The sequence below is a fragment of the Varanus komodoensis genome, unplaced genomic scaffold (assembly GCF_004798865.1).
Source record: "Varanus komodoensis strain SLA01 unplaced genomic scaffold, ASM479886v1 scaffold2, whole genome shotgun sequence".
NCBI lineage: Eukaryota > Metazoa > Chordata > Lepidosauria > Squamata > Varanidae > Varanus > Varanus komodoensis.
In genome coordinates this window covers 59,264,355-59,289,924 of record NW_025335568.1, presented here as the reverse complement: position 1 = coordinate 59,289,924, position 25,570 = coordinate 59,264,355, and the positions used below count along the sequence as shown (strand labels likewise).

General features: G+C 44.3%; 1 protein-coding gene across 1 annotated transcript; it reads left to right on the top strand.

Moving 5' to 3' along the window:
• Positions 1–923: 923 nt before the first annotated feature.
• Positions 924–25,059, top strand: POLR1B (RNA polymerase I subunit B). Its single transcript, XM_044429714.1, has 15 exons — positions 924–1,104; positions 3,219–3,386; positions 5,685–5,831; positions 6,528–6,660; positions 8,347–8,483; positions 9,995–10,218; positions 11,964–12,135; positions 13,277–13,448; positions 15,100–15,381; positions 17,388–17,521; positions 18,333–18,503; positions 18,904–19,060; positions 20,791–20,987; positions 22,239–22,492; positions 23,059–25,059. The coding sequence occupies exons 1-15, from the start codon at positions 928–930 to the stop codon at positions 23,936–23,938; spliced, it is 3,405 nt and encodes a 1,134-aa protein (XP_044285649.1). The 5' UTR covers positions 924–927; the 3' UTR covers positions 23,939–25,059.
• Positions 25,060–25,570: the final 511 nt, after the last annotated feature.

The window sequence follows — 25,570 nt, the reverse complement described above, 5'->3', positions numbered from 1 at the left end:
CTGCCAACAAAAGTGCGTATAGTCAAGGCTATGGTTTTCCCAGTTGCAATGTATGGCTGTGAAAGCTGGACCATAAGGAAGGCTGAGCGCTGAAGGATTGAGGCCTTTGAATTGCGGTGCTGGAGGAGACTCCTGCGAGTCCCTTGAACCGCAAGGTGATCAAACCGGTCAGTCCTAGAGAAGATCAACGCAGACTGCTCTTTAGAAGGCCAGATCCTGAAGATGAAACTCAAATACCTTGGCCACCTAATGAGAAGGAAGGACTCCCTGGAGAAAAGTCTAATGCTGGGAACAATAGATGGCAAAAGAAGAAGGGGACGGCAGAGGATGAGGTGGCTAGATGGAGTCACTGAAGCAGTTGGTGTGAGCTTGAGTGGACTCCGGGGGATGGTGGAGGACAGGAAGGCCTGGAGGAATGTTGCCCATGGGGTCGCGATGGGTCGGACACGACTTTGTGACTAACAACAACAACAACAAATCAGGGGGGGGGGGGGGGGTTTGGAGCTGATGGCCTTCTTGGCGCCCTCCAATGCTATTGTTCCGTAATTCTATAATTTTATAATCCGAAAGGAGCCAGTGTATCACACAGGCTTGCCCTAAAAACAAAAATGAAACTTGAATCGACTTTCAGGAATGTCAAACTGGAAACGGGGCAGATACTTCGGTTCTGTGTTTGGTGAATGGTCCGGAGAGCCTGGCTATAAACTTAAACCGAATACAGAGCCAACAGTATTGCCTCAGTGCATGACTCTTACACTTTCTATCTCTATGGTGAAATAGTGAGTTTTTTAACTGGGCGGGGCGCGCTCATTGCATTCTGGGAGTCGGAGGCTTCTCTCTCTCGCTCTCGCACTACAAGTCCCATCAAGCACTGGGAAGAGGAAGAATCCCGGCTCTTCCGGAGGAGGCTTGTGGTCGGATCGCAGCATGGAAGCCGCGTGCAAGTGGCGGAGCTTGCCCAGCGCTCCGAGCCTCAAGCACCTCACGGCGCAGGACTACAGTTGGCCCAGGGAGCAGCAGCTGCCGGCCCTGCAGGACTTGACGCGGGCGCACATCGAGTCTTTCAATTTTGCCGTGGGCGATGGGCTGCTGCTTGCTGTGCAGGTGAGACAGGCAGACTGCAGGTGAAGGGAAATGGGGGCTTGCAAAGCGAAGGGAAGGGAAACGAGTACAAAGTGACGAGGGGGAGATCGAAGGAGCAGAACTGGTGAAGTCGGAAAAGGATCGTAAGAAGGAGCGACTTTTTTTTTTGGACCCTGTGTCTGCTTGGAAATTCCTCGCCTAAGAGAGGATGAGAGACGAAAACTGCAAGTTGTTATGTATGGGGTTGGATGGACGGGGTGTGGGGCTCAAGGCCGTCATATAAGGGATTCCAAAAAAAGGGGGAATGTATTACAAAAAGAAAAGGAAGAAGGAGAGGGGGGATTTGCATGTTCTAATGTATAGGGTTCAAATGTATAAATAATAATTCATTTCACCATAGTGTGTAAGAGTGTGACTAGGTGACCTGTGCAACTTCAGGGCTTCTCCTTCCCTTCTTATGGTTCTTTAGCTCTGAACTGGACGGCCCTTCAAACAGGAGATGCCTTCCAAAGGAGGACTGTCTTTTGTTAGCCTGCCAAATGAAAAAGAGCTCTTTATAAAGCAGAACACATGGCTACCCTGTAGTGCATTAAAAATGCAGTTGCTCTTTTGTTATGATCAATTAAAAAGTAACAAAAAGTGAACAAGTTGTTTTGAGTTCATCAAAACAGCCTAGATGGTAAGCAAAACGAGGATTCTCTTCTTTGAATCAGCTTCTGGAAGCGAAGTCATGTTAATCTGCTGTAGCAGAAGGCTGAACAAAACAATCTAGTGACACCTTACTGCTTAAAGTAGTTCCTAAAGCATAAGCATCTGATAAGAGGACTTGCTTTGCGCTTAGCTTATTGAGCATCCAGCACAGTATGAGGCCACTTTAAAAAGCTTACCAAAATTCTTACCCAGGAGCTTCTTCCTTATATGAAATACCGTGTGGCGTGGATGCAGACCTCTCTTCCCCAACCTGGTACTCTGCAGATGTGCTGGACTACAGCTCCTACATACCACGTAGTAAGCCATTATGCGTCATAATGCAGAGGTGCTTTTGTCTACAAGAGAGTGTTTTCTGCATTTTTGAAATAACTTGAAACATTATGCAGATAGCACAATCATATCAGTTAACATTTTTGCCCCGTGCTTTAGCCAAATTAATATTCCCAAAGCAGCTCATGAAGGTCAGTAGTAAGAGAGTGTGGCATGCAGTCTAAAAGAAATGATCCACAAGAAAAAATAAGGGGAGGGAGGAAAGCAGGGCAAGTTCTGTTGTGGAAACAGTTCGGGTAGCCTGGTGAGGCTGCTGTTGCTGGCAAAGTGACAGCTGGGGAGAGGAAAGGCGGATGAAACCTCAGCAAAGGCATTGGTGCCACCCTATTTCTCTCCTGCTCTGCAGAGTGGCTGGTGCTGACAGAGCTGATATTGGTATGTGACAGCTGGAGTTTGACACACGTCCCTGCTTTCCTTTGAAGTACGTTGTCAGAAATGTTTAGATTCACCAGAAAGTACTGCCGTGTAAACTTGGAAGGTGCATGGCTAAAGGTGCAATCCTATGCATGTCTGTTTGGGACTCGAAGGACTTTTTGCTGCCTGAACATGCATATACTGCACTCTAAATGCTTCTGAAAGACTCTCTGCTCTGTGAGGGAGCAAAAAGAGAATGGACTTGCAGAGCTGGGATGTGCTGCGGTGAAGCCACGTTCCTGACCTCTGTCTCTGACAGAGACATAGCCAGCGATAGACGTGCGCTGCGTTGCCTTTCCCTCTCCCTCAGTTCGGCCTCTGACACCCCTGACAGTAGATGGGCAGCTGGATGATGAGTGGCGCTTTGTTCAGGCTGCTTCCTCAGGGCAAGTGGGGGGCCTCATCTGGAGTGGGGGTGGCAGCTGCACTGGCTGTCCCTCTTTCATCAATGGCCTCTGTAGGGTGAAGGGAAGGAAGGCAATTTCCCTTGCAGCAGCACGGATTTGATGAGCAATGATGATAAAGAGACTACCCCCCCCGCGCGCACACACACACACACACACCCCTATTATTTTGACAAGTATTTTAATTCTCTAGCAAAATTCTTAGTTGTCTTCTTTTATTAAAAAAGCAGCATACTTGATGTATAGATTTTTTTCCCCTCCTGTCTTTCTTTTTAGGCCATTCCTCCTTTGGAGTTTGCATTGAAGAATGACCGGATCACTTTGACCATTTCAGGGGCTGTCATCAACCCTCCCATGGTCCCAAAAGGCAGTATATGCAAAGAGCTGAAAGTTTACCCGGCAGAATGCCGGGGACGCAGATGCACCTACCGTGGGAAACTTACTGTAAGTAGCAAATGTAAAGGAGTGAATGATGCTTCTCTGCCTTCTTCAAGTGTTTTGGAGAGTAGGAGGTGATGCCCATTTAGCAATCTAATTGATGTAGAGACCTGATGTTTTGCTTTTTGGAGAGGTATGCATGCTGAAAGATCAGGGGAACAGTTAAGGCAGGACATAAATCTTGGAGTTCCTTCTCACCTTCTGCTAGCTCTCATCCCAGGTCATTCATCATACTCAGCAAAAGCAACCAAAAGAGATGATCACGTGGTTTTTAGTTACAGTTCAGATAATATCCATTGCTTGCTTTCTTACAATAGCTCCAGAATAGGGACCTTCTGGCCCTCCAAGTATTGCTGGATTTCAATTCCCCTTTCCTTCATCCTTGCAATACCTGATCGGCATTCGTGGCACACACAAAGGTGGCCAACAGGTGCTCAGCAGGACACGCTGTGCAACATACTGTGTCCCCAGGTTTAAAACTGTTGATGTTAAAAAGATATATACTTGTCTAAATGGCACTGGCTCTCATGTGGAGGAGAAATTGTAATACCATTGTTCTTTTTGCCTTGGAATACAACTGTTGAGGACAAAAAGGGCCTCTTGTTTATTATGTGACTTTGAAAGAGACAAGCCACACCAGCAAGTTGTTTTATATTTTAAGAAGACTCTTTATTGTAGGTGCACTCTGAGTCCTTCTCCAGTCAGGACTAGCTGCCACAGTCATCCTGTGCAGTGAATGTATATATTTACCTTTTTGCAATGATTAGTAACAGAAAACATCATAGCAGGAAGCATTCAGTTACTTTTGTACATGATTATCTTGACCTACACTTCCTTTTAGGACATCTGGTGTTGAAACATCTGCCACCAGGCTTATCTTTGCAAATTCTGACCTTCTTGACAGAGGTTTATTTTATATTTTTAACCCTCTTGACAGAACCCTAAGGAACTGACCCTTGTTTTGGGTCATCAGGAAAAAAATTAGATTCTTTACAAATATGACCAAGAGGGGAATTTCTACATCTAACGAAGCTTTCTTAGTAATGGCCCCATTTTTATGGAGTTTTTTTTCTGCCTGGCATTTATCAGATTTGTGTACCTGTGTTCTTTGTGTACCTGTGTACACAGTAAAAGCATTCCTGCCTGCGGAAGTATTTTGTCTTTATCAAGTTTGAATGCTGGTGATTTTATTTTGTTTTGCATTGTACATCACCCTGTAGATGCCCTTATGTGCCTTTCCTGCTTTAGGCTGCAGTCCTGTATGAACTTTCCTGGAAGGAAGCCCTGTTGAACTCAGTGGGGCTTCTTTTTGAGTAGGTATCTATAATGTGTTTGTTTAGATCAGAAGCCCAGCAAGCCTCGTGCTGCTCCTGCCAGATTCACAGGGTGCTCTGAAATAAATATATTTTTATTTTTAAAAATGGCACTACACACTGCTCTAGGCAGCACTGTTTTCCTTTAAAAATAATACAGGCAGGGGGCTATTCTGGAAGGCAAAATTGGCCCGTGGGTCTCCAGAAGGTTCCCCAGCCATGATTGAGACTGTTAGTATCCAGGTTTGACTCCCTTTGTGAATCTTGTTGGTTGACCTTGGGCTGGTCAATGTCTCACTTTTTTGAAGGAGGCCCATCTGTCGCCCTGGGCTCCCTGGACAAATCCTCTCAACATGGTTAGGTGATCAGGAGTGCCATGAAGGCTTGTGTCCACTCCTGTTCTTCCTCCTCCTCCCTCCGAATTTCCATCTCCCCTCCCTTTTGTCATTAAGATAGGTTCACGTACATAATACTGATCTTCATGCTGAACATGGAAAGCTTCTGCCCAGAGTTTGCCAGCACACTTCTAATCATGGCTGTTGCATCCATTCATTATCTAGTGTTTTATGTTTTTAAAATCATTGGCTGCATTCATATGTTATGCTAAGCTGCCCTGTGAATAGGCTTATGCAGGACAACCCATGATCTGCTTGACAGACAGTTGGATTCACCATGGATTGTTCTTCTGCTCCTTTCCCCGCAGTTCTCCAGCTGATAGCCCGGTTACCTGTCATAGCACAATCGGCCTTCTCTGGCACACTGTACCCTAATTGCCATCCCTTTTTGCTTATTGCTGGGGGCTTCTCTGACCTCAGGAAATTGCACAACTACGCTGGTATTAACATTTTGGTTTGGTTGGTGGGCAGGGGGTTGTCAAGTTTTGTGAACCAGGTCATTGCTGGGTCAGAAAGGCAGCAGTTTGCGGAGTCTGGCGAAGTCCTTTACTTCCAACCTTTGGACTGAAAATGCCTGTGTTTTTTCCCCTTTATAGGCTGATATCAGCTGGTCAGTGAATGGCATCCCTAAAGGGGTAATTAAACAGTCCCTCGGACATGTTCCAATTATGGTGAAGTCCAAACTTTGTAATCTTCACGGTCTTTCTCCCAAGGAACTGATCAAACACCATGAAGAGGAAGAGGTACTGCTGGATGTCATTGTTTTGGCTTCTTGCCTCTGTATGACTCACGAGAGCAAATGATGTATTACTTTACTTCATGTCTGGCCAACCAAGTATTCCTGGACAGCCATGACGTGTTCCACTAGATGCCTATCATTTCATGATTCCCTTGCTTTTGCATGTTTTTCCCATTCTAAATGGTTGACTTGTCTTTCCTCAGACTTGGTTACTGACAGTAAGGGCATTAAGTTAAAATATGCTGGTATTTTTGGCCCCGTTCCTTTTGCTCTGCCGCTATTAGAATGCAACCCTTGAGAGCTTCATTAAAAATATTCTCCATTGTAAAATCCATTCTGTGTATGTTTTGTGGGTTGTCAGGTGCATGCTTGGGTTGGACCAGTTATGGCTGGCAGAATGCTAGCAGCGGCATTCATAAATTACCGGCTCTGGAACGAAAGAGGTGGGGGAATGCCCTGTGAGATGGGAGGGGTGTATGAAACAAGGCCTTCCTCCACTGTCATGTCACCACTGAGTTCTTGTTAGAAGGAAGGCCCATCTTTCCTTTCCTTTCCCCTTTCCCCCTCCTTTCCTTTCTTTCATCTTGGAGCTCAAGGTAGCTACATGCTGATCTCCCCTCCAAGTGCAAACCAGACTTAGCTTCAACATCATGGCTGCCTCATGAGGAATGCTTACATGGATGCTTTATTCTTTTGGCAGGAAATGGGAGGCTATTTCATAATTAATGGAATAGAAAAAGTGATCAGGATGGTGATTATGCCGAGGCGTAACTTTCCACTTGCACTGATCAAACCAAAATGGAAATCTAGAGGCCCGGGCTACACACAATATGGTAATTTTATTTTTTAAAAGACTTTTCCTTGTTTTGCATTGTTACAATAATTATTTCAGTGTGTGGATTCAGGCATTGTATGGCTGTAGCCTTTGTTGCTGTTTTGGTCTGGTTCAATTGGTTGAGTGTAGGAAATACGCCATATTTGTCTCCTACCCTTACCTGGGGTGTCCAGTTGTTTCCTGTCCAGGAGATGGATCCAATACGCTCCCCGCACCTATACCAGTGGTTCACATCAGTTGTGCTTGGATCATATGCCAGGCTCCTCATCCCATTTCTACTTTCTCTTGGAGAACAAAGATCCATCTTGAACTGGTGGCAAACCTGCATTTAGCTCTCACCATGTTTCATTTTGATCACATGCATCTCAGTATAGTCCCTCCCCAAAACCAGGATCTCCTAGATATGTTGGACTGAAATTCTCGTAGGGAGTAGAATTCCAGCCCATCTGGAAGATGCCTGCTTTGGGAAGGCTGTGAGGCAGTAGTTCCATTTTCATGCCAGCCTTAATTCTCTGCAGCAATTGTATGAAATAAAATGGAAGGGAGACCTTGTAGACCAGTCCCATCAAGCACTCATTCATGGATCGTTGCATTTTAAGTTCCTCTGACACTTCACTAAAGTAGCACTAATGCAAACATACCTAGGAGGGCATCATACCTGAGTTACAGAGGCATGGGCCATGGATGCAGAAAGTTCAGTACCCAACATTCCTATGAGAAGGACTGGAGAAAAGCTCCACTTGAGGCCTCTTCCAATCTGAGTAAACAGTGTGAAGTCTGGCAGACCATTGGGTTGACTCTGTATAAATCAAGTATGTTGGCCCAAATTCTTTTGTTTCCCCTGCCAGTGTATTAATTGCATGGTCTTTAGCGATGTTAAGATATGCATTTGTTATATCTGTGGGTTGTTGTGGATAGGCAAATGTCTTCCCAGTTTTGCAGCAGTCTTGGTTTCTCCACCAGCTAGTTACCTTGCAGAACTGAGATTCTTATAGATGTGCATAGTCCTGCAGCTCCCGTGTTTCTGATTCATGGGTGTTCTATAGAACCATCACACTTTACAGTTGGAGGTTATCCAGTCTAATCTTCTTCTCAGTGCAGGGATTTTGCAACTACAATTCAGCAATGTTGCATCAATATGATGTGAGTTATCAGTATGTTAGTACAATGCATGAACTGCTAGTCTGTTCCAGTGTCTCACAGCCCTTACAGTGAAGAAATCCAAGTGTTTAGCTGAAATCTGCTTTTACCCCTTGTTGTCCTGCCGTCCAGATCAACAGACAACAGCTCTGCTGCCCCTTCCACATGACAACCCTTCATTTTTGAAAACTACCTCCATGTTGCCCCAGATCTTCTCCTCTCCTACAGGCTAAACATATCCACTCTTTCCAGCATTTAGAACTTTGCTTCCATACCCTTCACCATCCTCATCACCCTTCTCCAGACATGCTCTAATTTGATCCTCTAATCATTCTTGCAACAAGTTACTTACATCAGTTGCATGCAGGTTCAAATCTGCATAATCAAGGCCTATTATTGGATTTCTTCTGTTTTTAATGACTACTTTGACCAAAGAATAGGTAAACGGTGCAAGGTGTTTTCTTTTATTTACAAAACTTGTCTTTTCATTAGTGGTGGTGATACGCAGTAATATTATAATTTGCTTCTCGTGCGTGGTGTTTAGGCATCTCGATGCACTGTGTTAGAGATGAGCATACAGCTGTTAACATGACTCTGCATTACCTGGAAAATGGCACAGTGATGGTGAACTTCATCCATCAGAAAGAGCTGTTCTTTCTCCCACTGGGATTTGTACTGAAGGTATTTCATTGTGCTCTGTTCCTGGGGAACTTGAGGGCTACTTTTGCCATGATGCATGGGAGGAGTTAGGCATCTGGCAGCTCACAGTCTCAAACACTGTTGTTTCACCCACCCTTACGTGCTGGCAATTGCAGGTGTTCTGCAGGGCTTAGGACCTGGCTGCCTAAAGGATTACCTTCTCCCATATATACCTGCCTGAACACTAAGATCTGGGCAGGAGGTCCTTCTAAAGGAGCCATCCCTCAAGGAGTTCAGAGGGGTGGCAAATAGAAGAGGGACCTTCTTGGTAGCGCCCCCCGCCCCCACACTTATGGAATAAACTCCCCAGAGAAATTGCCCTGGAGCGAACATTACTCTCTTTCCAGCACCAGGCAAAAACAGTTCTGTTTTCTAGGTATTTTAATCAATAAAAATAGCTATTTTTAATATTTATATTAATTGTCCATTTTGATTGTCCTCCCAGTGGCTTGTATTTTATTGTAATGACCTACTTATTGTTGCTGTGATATTAACTATTTAATGCTTTTGTTTTATTATATTTTTATTGTTTTAATGAATGTGTTATTTCTAAATATTGTAAGTCTCCCACAGACTGCATTAGGATTAGGAGGTGGCATATAAATGCATAAATAAATAAAATAAGTGTTCCCACCCACTCCTCTTCAGGATACTGATGTATTACAAAATGAATTACATGAGTGATGGTGAACCTCTGTAAACTCAATGGCCAGGTTCAATTTTGGAGATGCTCTTGGGGACCACATTCTAATGGAAATCATAACCAGAAGCGAACATGGTAGAGCCCAAACCCCCCAAATAACAGCATATTGTAGGTTAAAGTTCTTACTGCCAATATCTAAGGTACTTCAATTTTTTAGAAAGGCAGCTCGAAAGGCCACACAAAGTCTGGGAAACCTGTAAAAAGAAAAGACCATACTAGATATTTATATAAAGGACAGCATACAAAAGCTTATAATAGATAGATAGATAGATAGATAGATAGATAGATATCATGGCTAAGATTACACAATCACAGATCTTATAGTCCCTGATGCTTTTATTTCTCCCTGTCTGCAGGGGTGGTATTCTAATTCATGAGAGAGGTCCTCCTGGGTGATAAGAAAGCCACCGCGATCTGTCTTTCCTATTTCCACACGGTATAATGCCACAGGCACTGAACAAACATTAGAATATGTGCAGAGCCAACCACTCAGGCACAAGGTTTCATCCACAAGACTGCCTATCATGTCGAAAAACATAAAATGGGGAGTAAGCATCAGGGAAATGGGTAAAAAAATCTCAAAAAAAAAGAAAGGTTGGAAAAATGCAGATTATACTTGCACTAATGAAATTAGTATTCTAGACATTAGGATTTTTTTAACCCAAGACATGTCAAATGTTAAATATTGAGACCACAAAATAATAACTGAGTTAAGCCAATTCCATCCCCGTCTGTTGGATGTGTTTCCCTCTAACTCATTTGCTCCACTTTTTTTATTTCTCTGCTCCAGGCATTGGTTAACTTCTCAGACTTCCAGATTTTCCAGGAGTTGACTAAAGGGAAAGAAGATGATACTTTCTATAAGAACTGCGTGTCTCAGATGTTGAGGCTGGTGGTAGAGGAAGGCTACATGGCCCAGAAACAGGTCCTGATCTTCCTGGGGCGCTGCTTCAGGGTGAAGCTGAACCTTCCTGATTGGTATCCCAGTGAAAAAGCTGGAGACTTCCTGCTTGAGTAGGTCTTTACGCGGTTTTGTCTTGCTACAACTATGCTCATTGCAGTCCATGACCACGCTGGAGTGTAAAGAGCCTGGGTGGTGTGGTTGGAGCATTGGAGTGTGACGGGGAAGATCTGGATTCCAGTCCCCCCTGGCCATAAAACACATTCATTTACTTTAGATTAGTGCTGACCTACCTCATAGGGTTGTTGTGAAGATAAAAGGCAGATCATGTATGGGCTCTTTGAAAGAAAGGGTATACTTGTGACTAATAGCAACATCAGCAGTAACACATCCACCGCAATAATAGCACCCATGTGAGGCAGCAGTGTGATGTCGCTGCAAAAATAGCTGCCGTACGCACCAGTGGATAAGGCGGTGAGGTTGATACTTTGGGCTGTTTTCCTGTCGTTTGTCATATGTCAGGCGTATAGGATGACCCCCAAGTTTTGCTTCACTTTTTTGTGTGTTCAAGGGTCCTCTTATACATTAGTATATATGGGTATCTCTCTAGCAAAAATCAACAAATGTCTGTGGAGTCGTCACTTCCACTGAGAGACAAAACATGAGGATGAGGATGGCTAGTGCTAAGACAAAGAGCACGGCATCCCCATACAGAGTCCCTGGAGAGATTTGCACTTTTCTCTAGAGAGATTCATGGCTTTCATGGAGGTTTTGTGTTTTCTGCTGAGGGAAGGAGTTTGAACCTGTCCCCCATGGATATGGGGGTCCTACTACATGATGATACTTTTCCACCTGGCATACAAGACAGCCCCCGATTTTTGCTATTTCCAGTTTCAAGGGTTTCTCATATATCAGTGTATATGCGGTAATGCAATTTTAAGCTGCGTTAATAGAACCATATATGATATATCCAAAAGGATATAGATAAATTGGAATAGGTTCAGAGGAGGCTAGAGAAGATGGCCAAGAAGGTCTGAAAAAGATGTCCTTTGAGGAATGCTTGGAGGAGTTGGTGTGTTTAGAAGAAAACGGCAAGAGATAAGAGCATTTTCAAATACGGAATATATTTGTTCTCTGAAGTCTAGGAAAGAGGACCAGGGCTTTTTTTGTCATAGAACGCACTGGAACAGCATTCTGGCTCCCTTTTTTCCATTTCTCCAATGGAGTGATTTTTGAATCGCCTGCAGGCTGCTTGTGTGTCCGTGCTGGTTGTGAGGGCGCTGCTCAGCTTGGGACGCTGCTCGGCTTGGTATTGGTGTGTGTGGTCACACGCTGAGTGCTTACTGCTGGCGGCAACCATTATGTTTATGGGTGTGTAGAGTGTCTGGCTACATGCAAAAGGTAAATAAGTTCTTTATTTCAAAAAAGTTGGTGAATTGAAAATCTTTTTTAGTGTAAAAGTATGACTCCAAGACATGAGTTCTGGCACTGGAGAGGACTATATTTAACAGATATGGAAGGGTAGATTTCAGATTAACATCAGGAGAAACTTCTTTAATGGTACATGGAGTACAGTTTTGCAGTGGAATTGTTCATCTAGAAGAGTGGAAACTGTTACCTGAAAAAGAATGAATGTCTTCCACCAAACAAGGCCTCTAGCAAAGCTGGCCAGAACATGAATAGTTGTTTTTTCCCCATCATCACTGACACATGTTTTAAGCTTAAAAAATAAACCATTGCAAGGATATCTTTGTGTTAAAATTACCACCAAGCTGAAACTTTAAGTGATCAATACTGCTAGAAAGAAGGTCAACGAAATTCGACCAGGGGATGATCGTATTTGTTGCTGCTTCCACAGCCAGTGCATATGCATACATCTGAAAACCAAAGTGGAGAAGTTCTACCTACTTTGTCTCATGACCCAAAAGCTATTTACTTTAGCCAAAGAGGGCTGCATGGAGGAGAGTCCTGACAACTTAATGAACCAAGAGGTGCTCACATCTGGCCAACTCTACCTCATGTTTTTAAAGGTAATTCTTGAAATCTGCATGCTGCTAGTCCTGGTGCTTGTTGTTCCGAGGTCTGTGTGGTGTCGGCAATGGTGTTGCTAGGGCTGATCTTTGGGGCCGAGTCCAGGGCTCTGCAGCCTGATGGGGGGGACCCAAATGACTGCCCAGAGAGTGGCAGGTGGAGAGGGCATCAGATGCAATCTTCATTGTATGCCTGTAGTCGAGATGGCATTATGAGCTAAGTAAGTTTAAAACCCAGCACTGCACACACTGAGAGGATTTTTTAAATGAGGGTTGGCAATTGGCTTTCTTGTCATTCTAGCATATTATGAATTTAGAATGGCAGCTGGGGAGGAGAGAAGAGAAATTTTTACAGTCCCACTCCCAAAAAGTCAAATCCAGGCTCTCAAATGCCCCAGTTGCTCCATTGACTGCCACTCCGTTCTTGAACTCACTGCTGCATCAAAGAAATGGAATATGGAAGTGCTGAGAGCTACTCTAGGTAAAATGACGATACTGGATCAATTTGCAGCAAACCTTGCGACCTCTTACCGTGGGATAGCTAAGCTAGGCAGTGTTAGTTCCTCTGCCTTTTTCTTTGACGCCGTGCCCCTTGGCTCAAGTTTGGTTTCCAGTCCTCATTTGCAAGGCAAGCATGAACCATTCATTCGCAGGCTCAGACAAAATGGCATAGCGTGGCTTGTCACAAGCCAGGAGCAGAGTCACTGCACCCTGTGGGAAGGGAGCAGGCGTGTCTGAGGGTCCTTCAGAGGCTTATTCATGTTGCTTGGACATTGCTTCTCAACCAGCCTAACGTGTCCAAATGGTGGTTAATCGCTGTTTGCATTTATTGCCCAGCTTTCCTGCATAGCTCCCTTTGGTCCCTTTGTGTCTCCAGCAAGTTCATTGAACCCAGTGGCATTAATTCCATGTACGCTCTTGTACAAATATGGGACAAGTTCCGTCACATAGGCAGAGTTTGTTTGTGAGGCATCAGGTGGCAATTTGTGACACAAGCAATGAAGGGAGACTTCTCTCTTCATTCTTCACTGCTGTTGGAGCATTCCTTGGCATATGTTAGTATGTAACTTGACTTGGTGTTGAATTATAGGACTGCTTTGTCCTTGAAGCCTCTTAATCTTGTTCTCATCCTGTATTGCAGGAAAAGATGGAAAGTTGGCTGCAGTCTATTAAAATCGCCTTGGACAAGAAAATTCAGAAATCGCATATCACAATTAATTCAGAAAGCATGCTGAAGTTTCTTGGCATGGGAACAGATCTTACCAGGGTGTTTGAATATCTCCTTGCTACTGGTAACCTGCGCTCTAAAACAGGTAAGTGTCTGTGTGGCCCACAGCACAATTCTGAGTGTGTCTATGGTAAATTATTCCCATGGAGTAAAAATGTTTCCATGATGTGTTGAAGGTTTGGCTGGTTCTATGTAAGCATTTTTGTGGCACCTTGCAAGGCCTTTGTGTCACTGAAAACTTACACAGTGCAATTATAACATGCAGAATTCAAGTGTGGGGAAATCTCACCTTTTCAAGAATCATGAACTGTTTGTGCAGCATCATGGTCATAGGCTTAGAATGGAGCCAAAGATCTAGACCAGGGGTCCTCAAACTTTTTAAACAAGGGGCCAGTTCACTGTCCCTCAGACTGTTGGGGGGTGGGGCAGACCATAGTTCGAAAAAAATATGAACAAATTCCTATACACAGTGCACATATCTTATTTGTAGTGCAAAAAACAGGAAAAACAATACAATATTTAAAATGAAAAAGAATTTTAATCAACATAAACTTATTAGTATTTCAATGGGAAGTATGGGCCTGCTTTTGACTAATGAGATGGTCAATGTCCAGTTCCATATTCGCTTCTCTCTTCTGTATTCAGAGCCAACGCATGCATGCAATAGGTGGAAGAGCTGGTGCATGAGCAGTTCACTCTGGCAAGACTAGTACAGCAGCAGGAGCTGGCCAGAGCTAGCAGAGAGAGCCGGCACATGCACAGTTGAAGGGAGCTGTTACAATTTGGCACGTGTGCTGGCTCTCTGCTAGTCTCCAAAACTGGAAATGTTTCAGAGTATGCCTGCACCGGCTCAGAGCTTTCAGACTCATTCGGAGATCATTTTCTCCAAACAAGTCTGAAAGCTCTGAGGTGGGCCAGGTGAATGACCTTGGCAGACTATATCTGGCCCACGGGCCAAAGTTTGAGGACCCCTGATTCAGACCCTGACCCTAAAGCAGAAACCTGTGCGTACAAATCCATTTGCAGCTGCAATTAACTTCAGTGTACATTATTAGCTAGCCATCAGAAGGCCACAAGCAGAGAGTAGAAGATTCATACCGAATGTGCTAAGCAGTGCAAGCACAGCTGGCCAGAGTTTCACTCTTGTGCCGAACTTTGAATCCTAAATGTTTGCTGTCTTGATGAAAATGCAACGCAGTGCAAAGAGGTTCTGCAACACTGGTCAAGCTGCTTCTGAAAAGTTGATCTCTGGGACATGTCGTCGCCGGTGTGTCATGTTGCTGGGATTGCATCTCCCAACTCAGTAGGCACATTTGAAATGTTGACAGAATATCATGGGTGCTCTCACAAAATGGCTGCCACAGTGGGGCTTTCCCGTTCATGAAATGGCTGTCATGTTGGGCATAGTCACAAAACACTCATTTCCCAGAAGACAAAGTTCATGTGCTCACAAACCTCTTGAATCCTGAACCCTGTTTTTTGCCAATTTGATTTTCTAAAGTTTTAAGAGATGTTTACCAATATTTTGCTGGGAAGTACAAATGCCAGTGTCTCGGAATACTTGACAGATGTCATGCAGAAGTCAGTGCGCATCAAACTTGCAACTGTTGGATACATTAAAGTGTATGGGAGTAGTAGGGAAGCCCTGATACAGTTGTCAAACAAATATTATTAGAAAATAATTTTTAAAAGATTAAATTTGATGAGGATAATGTTTTTCCCTTTACCTTACCAAGGTCTGGGCATGCTGCAAGGTTCTGGACTGTGTGTGATAGCAGACAAGCTGAACTTCATTCGCTACCTTTCCCATTTCCGCTGCGTGCACAGAGGGGCAGCTTTTCTCAAGATGAGAACCACAACAGTGCGCAAGCTCCTGCCGGAGTCCTGGGGCTTCCTTTGTCCTGTTCACACACCGGATGGTGAGCCCTGTGGCTTGATGAACCACATGGCGGCCGCATGTGAAATTGTAACAAAGGCTTTGCCGACAACCTCCCTTCCACCCTTGCTTTGCTCTTTAGGTAAGTGTAAATTAATCTGAATTATCAGAACAGGGTCTTACAGCAGATTTCCAGAGACTTTTTAATAAAGGACAGCGTAGGAAAACATTAGAAAAATAAATAAATTTCCCCAACCTGGTGCCTTCCAGATGTTTTGGCCTACAACTTACAGTATGCCCGGGTTGTTAAAGAATGAGCTGTCAAGGGAAACCAAAAGCTCAAGCAATCTTTTCTTGTGCAGCAAGATCCACTCTGTCCATAGCTTGAGCTTACTTTTCTAGTCCCCAAGGTTAGAGATGCCCAAAACCTGGAAAAATTTAAACCACTCACTTTTAAATGGGCTCCCATGGCTTTTTCATGAGGACTTTTATACGCATGACTACACATATCCCTATCAAGAAACCATAGGGAACTGTGTCAAAAACAACAACCCTTTAAAAAGGAACTACCATTTTGACAGCTTTTTCCTTCTAAAAGTTGCTGGCTTGCGCTTTTCCATATTGTCAAATATACAGAGTTTCAGGAAGACTGGAAAAGTGATCTTACCTTTAGGATATTGTGGTGCAAAAACAGAAGGATCTCACCGCAAATGGGCTGTACATCTCGCCACCCTGCTTTCACAAAGAGCACAGCTGTGAAGAAGAACCAAAGGGAAGACAAAGCTTACGAGCCTCTTTGAATCAATGTCAAGTGTTGGTGCCTGTTAGACTGTGACACTGTGCAGCCGAAACGATGAGTTGCTGCACTCACAGAACTGCACACTTCCACAGTTGCAGCAGCTTGGCAGTCTTTTCTTATAACACTGTCAGCCCCTTCAGGGTGGCGCTTGGGCACTTTGAAGGAACTGTCACTGGCTGTCAGAATGGGGATTGCGAGAGCCGGCTGTCATGCTGGCTTTCGCCATCTATAGAGGGAAGACTTTGAAGTGACACAAAAGCTGCAGTGAGCCAAGAGTAGCTTACAGCTGCAGCAGGCAGAGGGAGAAAAAGCGGGCCCTGCTGCGGGGTCCCCCACGATACAGAAGGGAAGGGAGTGGTAAACAACCATTGTGACCCCAGAATCTGCCAGGCCTATTGTAGATGGTTCAGGGAACAGCCAACTCACCTCTGCTTCTTGCTAGTGTGGGTTCTTGAGGCACAGGAATGTACTTTTTCTCTCACTATTTTTGCAACTGATCAAGGAAAGGGATTATAAATTATCCCAAGGGGACCCAAGGCTGTATGTGGTTTTTCTGCTCCATCCCGTTGAGTGAATTCATGCCTCCTTAGCTCCAACTGGACCACTGTTCAGGGCCCCCACAATGGTTTTTACATGAAACTCAGATCCTAAATAGCAAAGCAGTCCCGTTGTTCTGATTTTTCTGATTTGGGGGGTGGGGGGCAGGTAGCACAAGTTTAGCTACCAGTACAAGGTTAGCCACAATCTCTCCTCTCTGTTTTGTGGTTTTGTGTTTTCTCTTGGTGTACATTGCTTGTTTCAGTTTAATTCTCATGAATGGAAAAGGAAAGGGTGTGAAAAAGGAGAGCAAGCGAAAATGTTGAGGGAAGGAAGGCTGTGGGACATGAGAGGGAAAGGAGGAGGTGGAACAGGAAAACAGTTGTGCATGGCTTTGTGTGGTGTGCTGTTGGCCAATTGTTGTTGGCGCTGGTCTGTTATTCCACAAAGAGTGTGAGAAAGCCAAGCAACATCATTTGAAATGTTTCTTCTTTTCACAAAGTAATGTAAAAAAAAACCCCTGTATTTGGGCTCCTGGCAGTAGGGGGTCTTAAATCCAAGGGTCAATGGCTTGGGATGGTTTTGAATGTCCAGTTTTAAGCTGGAGAGAAAGCATAACACCATCTTAGATCCACGTGCATTGATACTTCTATGCATGGAGATGAACACCTGATCTTCAGGTGCGGCAAAGCCCATCTACATATTTTGTGTGGTCGCTGGGAAGACATTATCTCTGGACTGTGTTGTCACCTGGACCCTCCTTCAAGTGGTTGATGGTGATGCATTCCTTACCAACTTGCTTTGCTCTGCAGGTGTCACTCCGGTTGATGCTGTGCCCAGCCAGCCCTATTCTGAATGTTACCCAGTGATGTTAGATGGCTCACCAGTGGGCTGGATAGAGAGGCAGCTTGCTCCTGGTCTTGTGGAGACCCTCAGGCACTTTAAGGTTAGCCGTGATGGATTATTCCTATGATTATTATTACTACTACAATTCATTTCATTTGTACACTGCCCATTAGCCAAATTTCTCCAGTCCAGTTCACAGCAGTTTTGATGGAAAGCAATCTAAAGGGGTGGGAAAGCTCAGGTCCACAGGCCAGATCAGGTACCCCAAAGGTCCCAGTCCAGCCTGCTGAGGTCCCTCACATGGCCCCACACCCTTCCCTGCCCTCTTTGATGTGTCTGTTGGTTGTTTGGTAATTTTTTGGCTTTTGTGTAGGTTTGCATTGCTCCTCCACCCTCAAGCACTAATTTTATAAGGTTGAAATGCCTCTCTTAAAGTTTAACTGCTCTCAGAAGAGTTGTAAGCTAAAATATACAGGTATTTTGATGTTTGGGGCCCCACCCCATTTGCTCTCAGGCTCTGCCCACTGGAAAAGGTGGGTCTCCAAGAGCTTCTCTAATACTGAATTCAGCATTGGGTGAAAGAGGTTTAGTATCCGTGCTGTGTCTCTGTGGATTTCTTGTGGCCTTTTGATTATCACATCGCCTGCAGTCATGTTTGTCCCACAGGGAGAGCTCTCACCTGCTGTATTTTTCCAGTTTTCCAATTTGGAAAACCATTTTCTTCCCCCTTCCTTTAAATTTATTTCTTCATTTTGCCCCTTTCCCTTTCATTAATTAATGAAGCTTTATTCAGTTTTTTACTTTGCCACTTCATTAACCACAGTCAATCCATCTGTATGTACTTCTATGACTCTTTCGTTGGAAGGGAGGGAAATACATCTCTTCTTTTTATTTTGATGTGCTGCTAATAGACAATGCAAGAAAATAAAATCCCTGTTTGGACGGAGGTGGTCCTGATTCCAATGACAGGCAAACCCAGCCTGTACCCAGGGCTCTTCATTTTCACTACCCCCTGTAGGATGATGCGCCCAGTACAAAATTTGGCCCTAGGAAAAGAAGAATGGATTGGCACCATGGAACAGGTAACTGTCTGTGTACATATTGACAATAAAGTGAATGAAGGAATTCTTTGTGTATTTGAACACTTATATCCTAGCTGGGTAGTCAAGGCCCCTTTTGGGATGGGTGTTTTAATTTGTTTAATTTGCAGTGTTTTAATTTGGGATGGGTTGCATGTTGGAGAAGGATGCAGCTCAGTGGAAGAGCACCTCTGTCTCATGCAGCAGGCTCCACATTCAATCTCTGGCATCCCCAGGGATGGCTGGAGAAGAGCCATCTGCACATTGCACCAGTGAGCTTTCCAAAAGCTTTCCTTACATTAAAACTCCTGGCCACCTGGCTGTTGGAAGTTGCTCAGCAGGTTTGATCATGCTGTTCTCCAAGGAGAGTTTTTGAAAGTGATGCAAATTGTTCTTTCTTTAGGTCTTCATGAACATTGCTATATCCAAGGATGAAATTGAGCCTGGGCTGACCACTCACCAGGAGCTCTTTCCCCACAGCATATTAAGTGTGGTGGCAAGTTTCATTCCCTTTTCTGATCACAACCAGAGTCCCAGAAACATGTACCAGTGCCAGATGGGTAAGTGTCTCAGATACAGATACCAAACTCATTCTGCCATTGTGGATGCCTCATTCTTGAGGTTGTCAACCTCGTTCAGCTCAAAGGGCAAATTCAGTTTCAGGGAACCATTCGTGGGGGTCACCCTGAGACGTAAAGGGTAGAATACAAAAAATTTAAATACATAAAAATTTCAGTGGTGGGCATTGCAAAAGACAAAAGAGGCAGCACTGGAGGTACAAAAACCCGCTTGTAGCTCCAAGTGGCCTAACCCAGCCTTAGGAGGGGCATTTCAGCCTTTTAGAACAGGGAAAAGTATATAAAATCCAGGGAACTACCTGATTATAGGTGGTTGGGGTGGGGGGGTAGCAAGAGGAAGGGGTCCCGAGGAACCCCATGGGACTAAATTGACGCACCGGGACAGCCAGATTTGGCTGCAGGCCTAAGCCTTCCCACCCGTGCGGTGTGTAGCCAAAGGTGCACTATCCATGCAGAAAAAGAGAAGTCTCAAGAGCCTTGGGAGAGCCCCAAGGTTTGCAGAAGCACAGAACAAACTTTAGAAAGAGACCATTCCTAAAGTGGGAACACCAGTGTAGCACAGCGAGGGCTGAGCATGCTCAGTGAGCCTGGAATGCTGATCAGCTGGTGGGGTGGGAGACAACAAGCAGAGTTGGAGACTGGAATATCCTGAAAAACGGCACGGCTGGCCGGAACACTGAACAGGTGTGGTCCACTCCGCAACTCCTTGCAGATCTCTCTTGTTGCACTGCTGTTGTATGTAGGTTCCTAGAGCTTCCTTTGTGACAGGTACGCCCTCCGTATGCAGAATGTTGCTGAACATCCTCAGGTAGCACTAGCAATTGACTCCCATGGTAGGAGGAACTTTCAGGTGGATACACTGATAATAACAAAGATCTGCTGGACAGACTAAAGGTCCAGCTAGGTGAGCGTTCTGTTCACAGTGGCTGACTAGCTGCCCTTGGGAAACCCACAAGCAAGACGGGTGCAAGTGCACCTCTTGTCCATGTTCCCCAGCAAGAGGTATAAATAGTCACATGGCTTCTGATAGCAGAGGTAGCATAGAGCCATTAGGACTAAAAGTCCTGGGTGGCTTTCTCCATAATAGCAGGGACGGTGAAATTTGGCCCGAGAGGCTCTCTGAAAGGACTTGGAGAGTTACATTAGGAAGAGGCTTTGGAAGTGGCCTTAGTCAGATTGCAAGACAGATTGACTGCCACTCCTTCTTGAAAGCATTCATTTTTAAAATCAAAATTATGAACCAAAATAGCTAAGTAATCCTTTGCCATACTTCACTTGTGGGTTTTAATCCACTTAAAATGAGAAAATGTCTGATTTGACACAAATCTAGTTCATCTAAGTATTTAAATACGTGAGTATTTAAGGCAAAGGAAAATGAAAAATATAAGAAGCAAATGTTTAATATCATATGATGTTTAAACTAGGGCAATGTAAGAAACTACCTGAACCAGGCCAGATTTTTTGCATCTAGCCCCATTTTGTCTGCTCAGTCTCACAGCTGATATCTGTGGGTTCAGGCTCTCCAAAGAGGGGCCCTGCGGCCCGCTCCCCTACCTCCGGGTCCCTTTAAGTGGAGATACTATAGATTGAAGGGGACCATCCGCATGCAAAACCAAATGGGAGTCTTTCCTCTGCGAAATATGCGAAGGCTCTTAAATATATCTCATCTCATTTAATGACTCCAATTGGTTTTATTTTTTGTTTTTCCCCAGGCAAGCAAACAATGGGTTTTCCACTTCTGACTTTTCCATATCGGTCAGATGACAAACTCTACCGGCTGCAAACCCCTCAAAGTCCTTTGGTACGGCCATCCATGTATGACTATTACAACATGGACTCTTATCCGACTGGTACAAATGCAGTCGTTGCTGTGATCTCCTATAGCGGCTATGACATGGAAGATGCAATGGTAAGCCCTTCATAAAAATCCTTGAGTGTCATCTTTTCCCTTCCTTAACTAACAAACTCTGGTTGAAAGTAAGGCAGGTGTTATTAATGTGGAACCTGATTTTCTTAGTCATTGAGTTAATCTTCCTATGAAGGATAGCTAGCTAGCCTTTCTTGGCTAGCCTCTCCCAGGCTTTGGAACTCCCAAGGGAGGCTAGGTTGGCTTCCTCTTGACTCTTCTGCTGGCACTCAAATACATTTTTATTCAAGCAGGCCTCTGGTTGCCATTGATGGGGATTTTAATTGGCTGGTTCTGCTTATCTCTCTGCTGTGCTTTAATTGTGTTTTAGTCTGTTTTTGTGTTATGTTTTAATTAATTTAATTCTTATTTGCGTTAATTATGTTTTGTTTCCATTTGCTTTTTATTGTTAGGCATCTTGAGTGTCATTCTTTGGTAGAAAGGCAAAGTAAAGTATTTAATTAATTGAATAAAATCTATCGGTTTCATACCTACAAGCAGAAATGGGAAGGGACATGCTTTGTAGGCATTTGGCAGGCATTTCCTAGGAAGGAAGGCTCATAAAATAGGCTCTTCTTCTGAAAAATGCCTGTTTCTGGTCACACACCACCTAAGTCCCCAACATAGTGCCCTTTAGAAGTTTAGTCAACAATTCTGAGAATTCTTGACTTCAATCGCAATTCAATTTCAATTGCTGTTGTTCAGCACAGAAGCATAGCAGTGGTACAGTATAAAATGGAATAAATGAAAATAAAGTTTAAAAGTTAAACTGTTAAAATACTGGGAAAATTAAAAGGTCTTCACTTGGTACCAGAAAGAATAAATAGTAGGCCCCAGGCACACCTATTTGGGGAGCTCATTCCAAAACCAGGATGCCACAACTGAAAAGGCCCTCCTCTCTTCCTTTGCAAGGGGCTCCCAGAGAAGGACCCCCAAAGATGACCTCAGGGTTGGGTTAGGTACATATGGGAGAAGGCAGTCCTTCAGATAACCTGGTCCCAAGCCCTACATATGGTAATCCAAACAAGAGGTTACCAGAGCATGGATAACTGTAGCCCTGAGTCAGCCCAGATATGTGGGGCATCTTTTGAGTCCCAAACAGCAATTTCTAGAAGAGTTTCTGCTTGGGAAAGGCCAAGAGTGATTGTTGCCATGGTTCCCATCAGCTCTGAAACAGGTAACATGACCCATGCAAGCTTTTCACTTTGTAATTTTCTGCATGACTCTGATGGGTATGTGACTGTCCCTCTTTAGATCTTGAACAAGTCTTCCTGGGAGAGAGGATTTGGACATGGAAGCATCTACAAGACTGAACGTATTGACCTTGCAGAAAAAATCAAGAAAGGGCAGGACAATTTGGTGTTTGGGGTTGGTCGTGATAGCTCAGTTTCGTTGCAAACTTTGGATGCTGACGGCCTGCCCTACATTGGAGCCAAACTCGAGTATGGTGACCCTTATTATAGCTATCTGAATCTCAACACTGGAGAAAGCTTTGTGACCTACCACAAGTAAGTTCAGGTTGTTGAAATTTGCTTACAAGTTTCTAGTAGGGAATCTTGAAAACTGCTTATTTAAACAAGGTAATACAGCCTTCCCCAACTTGATACTTTTCCAGACATATTCCCAGCGTGTCACAGCCAACAAAGGAAGTTAAATCCAAAATATTGACTGTTTTGCTATAAACCATACCTTTCTTGTACAAAAGCCAGAATGTGGCAGCAAAAAGAGTCTTAATATTCTGTCTATTTGTTCACCGCCATAAGACCTAGAAACATGAATTATTTTATTACAAAAATCACTACTAACATTCTCAGGGACCGTAATCCGATACCTTGTCAAGTTCTGTCTTCCTGCAGAATTTTGGCATATACAAAACCCTGATCTTTGCTTCAGCTAGAACAATGGGCTGCAAAGAGACAAGCCTTACCCCTTTACTTAAAACAATGGGGGTTATTAACTGTAGTGGTTCAGAAATGCTATTTGGGGGTGTATTTCTTTTTTCAAAAGTAATTTGGAAGACACTTTCCTGCAGAAGCTTTTCTAGCAGATTCAAACCTGTCGTCTTTTTCTTCAGGAATAAAGAAATCTGTATTGTGGATAATATCAAAATATGTAGTAACGACACTGGAACTGGAAATTTCAAATGCGTGTGCATCACTCTGCGGATCCCCCGAAATCCAACAATTGGGGACAAGTTTGCCAGCCGCCATGGCCAGAAGGGCATCTTGAGCCGGCTGTGGCCAGCTGAGGACATGCCATTCACTGAGAGCGGGATGGTGCCTGACATCCTCTTCAATCCTCATGGCTTCCCATCCCGAATGACCATTGGCATGTTAATTGAGAGCATGGCAGGGAAATCTGCAGCGATGCACGGACTCTGCCACGATGCCACCCCTTTCACGTTTTCTGAGGAGAACTCTGCTGTGGAATACTTTGGCAAGCTGCTGAAAGCTGCGGGCTACAATTATTACGGGACAGAGCGAATGTACAGCGGTGTTTCGGGCGTGGAGCTTGAAGCAGACATTTTCATTGGCTTGGTGTATTACCAGCGACTTAGGCACATGGTCTCCGACAAGTTCCAGGTGAGGACTACAGGGGCCAGAGACAAAGTCACCAACCAGCCCGTCGGTGGGAGGAATGTTCAGGGTGGCATCCGCTTTGGTGAGATGGAGCGGGACGCCTTGCTGGCTCACGGGACGTCCTTCTTGCTGCACGATCGGCTCTTCAACTGCTCTGACCGCTCGGTGGCCCACGTGTGTGTCCAGTGTGGCAGCCTGCTTTCCCCTTTGCTGAAGCCGCCGCCCACGTGGTCGACCACGCGCCTCCGGCAGTACATTTGTACCGTATGTGACCGGAGTGACACCATTGAAACCATCGCCGTTCCGTATGTTTTCCGCTGCTTTGTGGCAGAACTGGCTGCCATTAACATAAAAGTGAAACTTAATGTGAATTAGTGTTTCACTCATGCTGGGGGTTTTCAGGACAACTAAAAGGAGGCACCAGCACGTGCCTGGAAAGTTAAAAGTGATGATAAGACAGTTGAAAACATTTGCAGTAGCAAAACAAAAACAAAAACGTGCCTTTATACCTCATGTACCATTGTAATGTTAAACAGTTGCTTATGATGCCCCACTAGACATGTTCAGTAGAAACGCTGCAAAGGAAGCATTGCTCTTCTCTTCCCTCTTGGACCAGTGGCTTGGACCCTCTGCCTTAACCAGAAGGAATCATCGTTGCTAAAAGCAGGCTGTTTGCGGAGGTTTCCATCAATAAGATGGATGCCAAAAGAGGTTCTTTGGGAGCTGCCCTCTTGCCTTCTGAAGGGAGGCGGCCACATAGGGCTACATCCAAAGTCATGTGGGCCAACTTCCTCTTGATCTCCTCCCACTTGAGTCTTTCTCATCCATCTCCAACCCTTTGTGTGGATCAAAGAGGTACATTTCGGAGGAGGGCTGCATGCAGGAGGGAAATCCATTTTATCAGTGAGTTCAGTTTTGCTGGTGGATGACCTGTACTCGACACAACCCACCATCGGCCCCAATATTTAAGCATAAAATAGTTTTGCGTCAATCATGCCACGCCATGCCTGCCTTTTAGTGTGCAATGATGATGATCCATCTCCCTACTGTCACCAAAGATTGATTCCTTATTTTTCCCTGAGAGCATTTCTATGGGAGGACTAAGGGTTGCGGGTAGCAGACAGCTTGTTTTTTGGATTTTTTAAAAATCCATTGCTATTTGTCTGAAATTGCTTTATACCATGTGTGCAGGACTTGAATGATATCTCTGGTTGGTATTACTTCCATCTGTTAAATGAGCCTTTTGTTTTGGCTTTTTCCTTAATATAATTTGGCAAATATTTGCTGCTTGTTAAAGTATGACCGAAATGCTGCCATGTTTTAACTGCTCAATCCAGAGAGAAACCTTTGTTTGCACTCTGTGCATAAGTGACCTTTTTAAAAATAAAATCGCCGGTCAAACCTTATATAAATACTGCTCTTGGATTTTATGTTAGGTGGATTTTTTTAAAGTGTTAGGGCTTATGGCCAAATAAACAAATAAACTTGCAAGTAAATTAACCTGATCTTGAGCCTTAATTATCTTTAGATCTTGAAGAATATTAATATATGCATGGACCTGGAGTGCACTGTTCACAGATGTAGAAGGCAAAAACCAGTAGGTTCAGATAATGATTAATTGGCCAGCAACTCTCCAATGTCTTTTGAACCTGACAATGCCAGAGGAGGGAATCAAAGTAGAAGCCACTGAACAGTACATCTTTAACTTCCATGTAGCCTGAAGTGCCTGATTCTGTCTAATCTTGGAAGCTAAGCAGGGTCGGGCCCTGGCAGAAGTGGGATGGGTGACTTGAGTGTATGATGATTATTGCTGTCAACTACCTAGAGAGCTTTGGCTATGGGCAGTATAAAAATGTAATAATAATAACTTGTTCCACATTCTACCGAAGGAAGGAAGGAAGGAGAGTGTTGTTCTCTTCAGTTGCTTCAGCTATAAAAGAACATAATTTACTTTTGGCAGAGTATTCAAGAGAACAGAGTGGACAGACCCCTTCCTTAGGGGCTGTG

Coding starts and splice junctions, on each gene's coding strand:
- POLR1B (XM_044429714.1), top strand. CDS start 928: ATGGAAGCCGCGTGCAAGTGGCGGAGCTTGCCCAGCGCTCCGAGCCTC. Junction 10,219..11,963: donor GCTGGAGACTTCCTGCTTGA/GTAGGTCTTTAC, acceptor CTGCTTCCACAG/CCAGTGCATATGCATACATC. Junction 17,522..18,332: donor AGACCCTCAGGCACTTTAAG/GTTAGCCGTGAT, acceptor TGCTGCTAATAG/ACAATGCAAGAAAATAAAAT.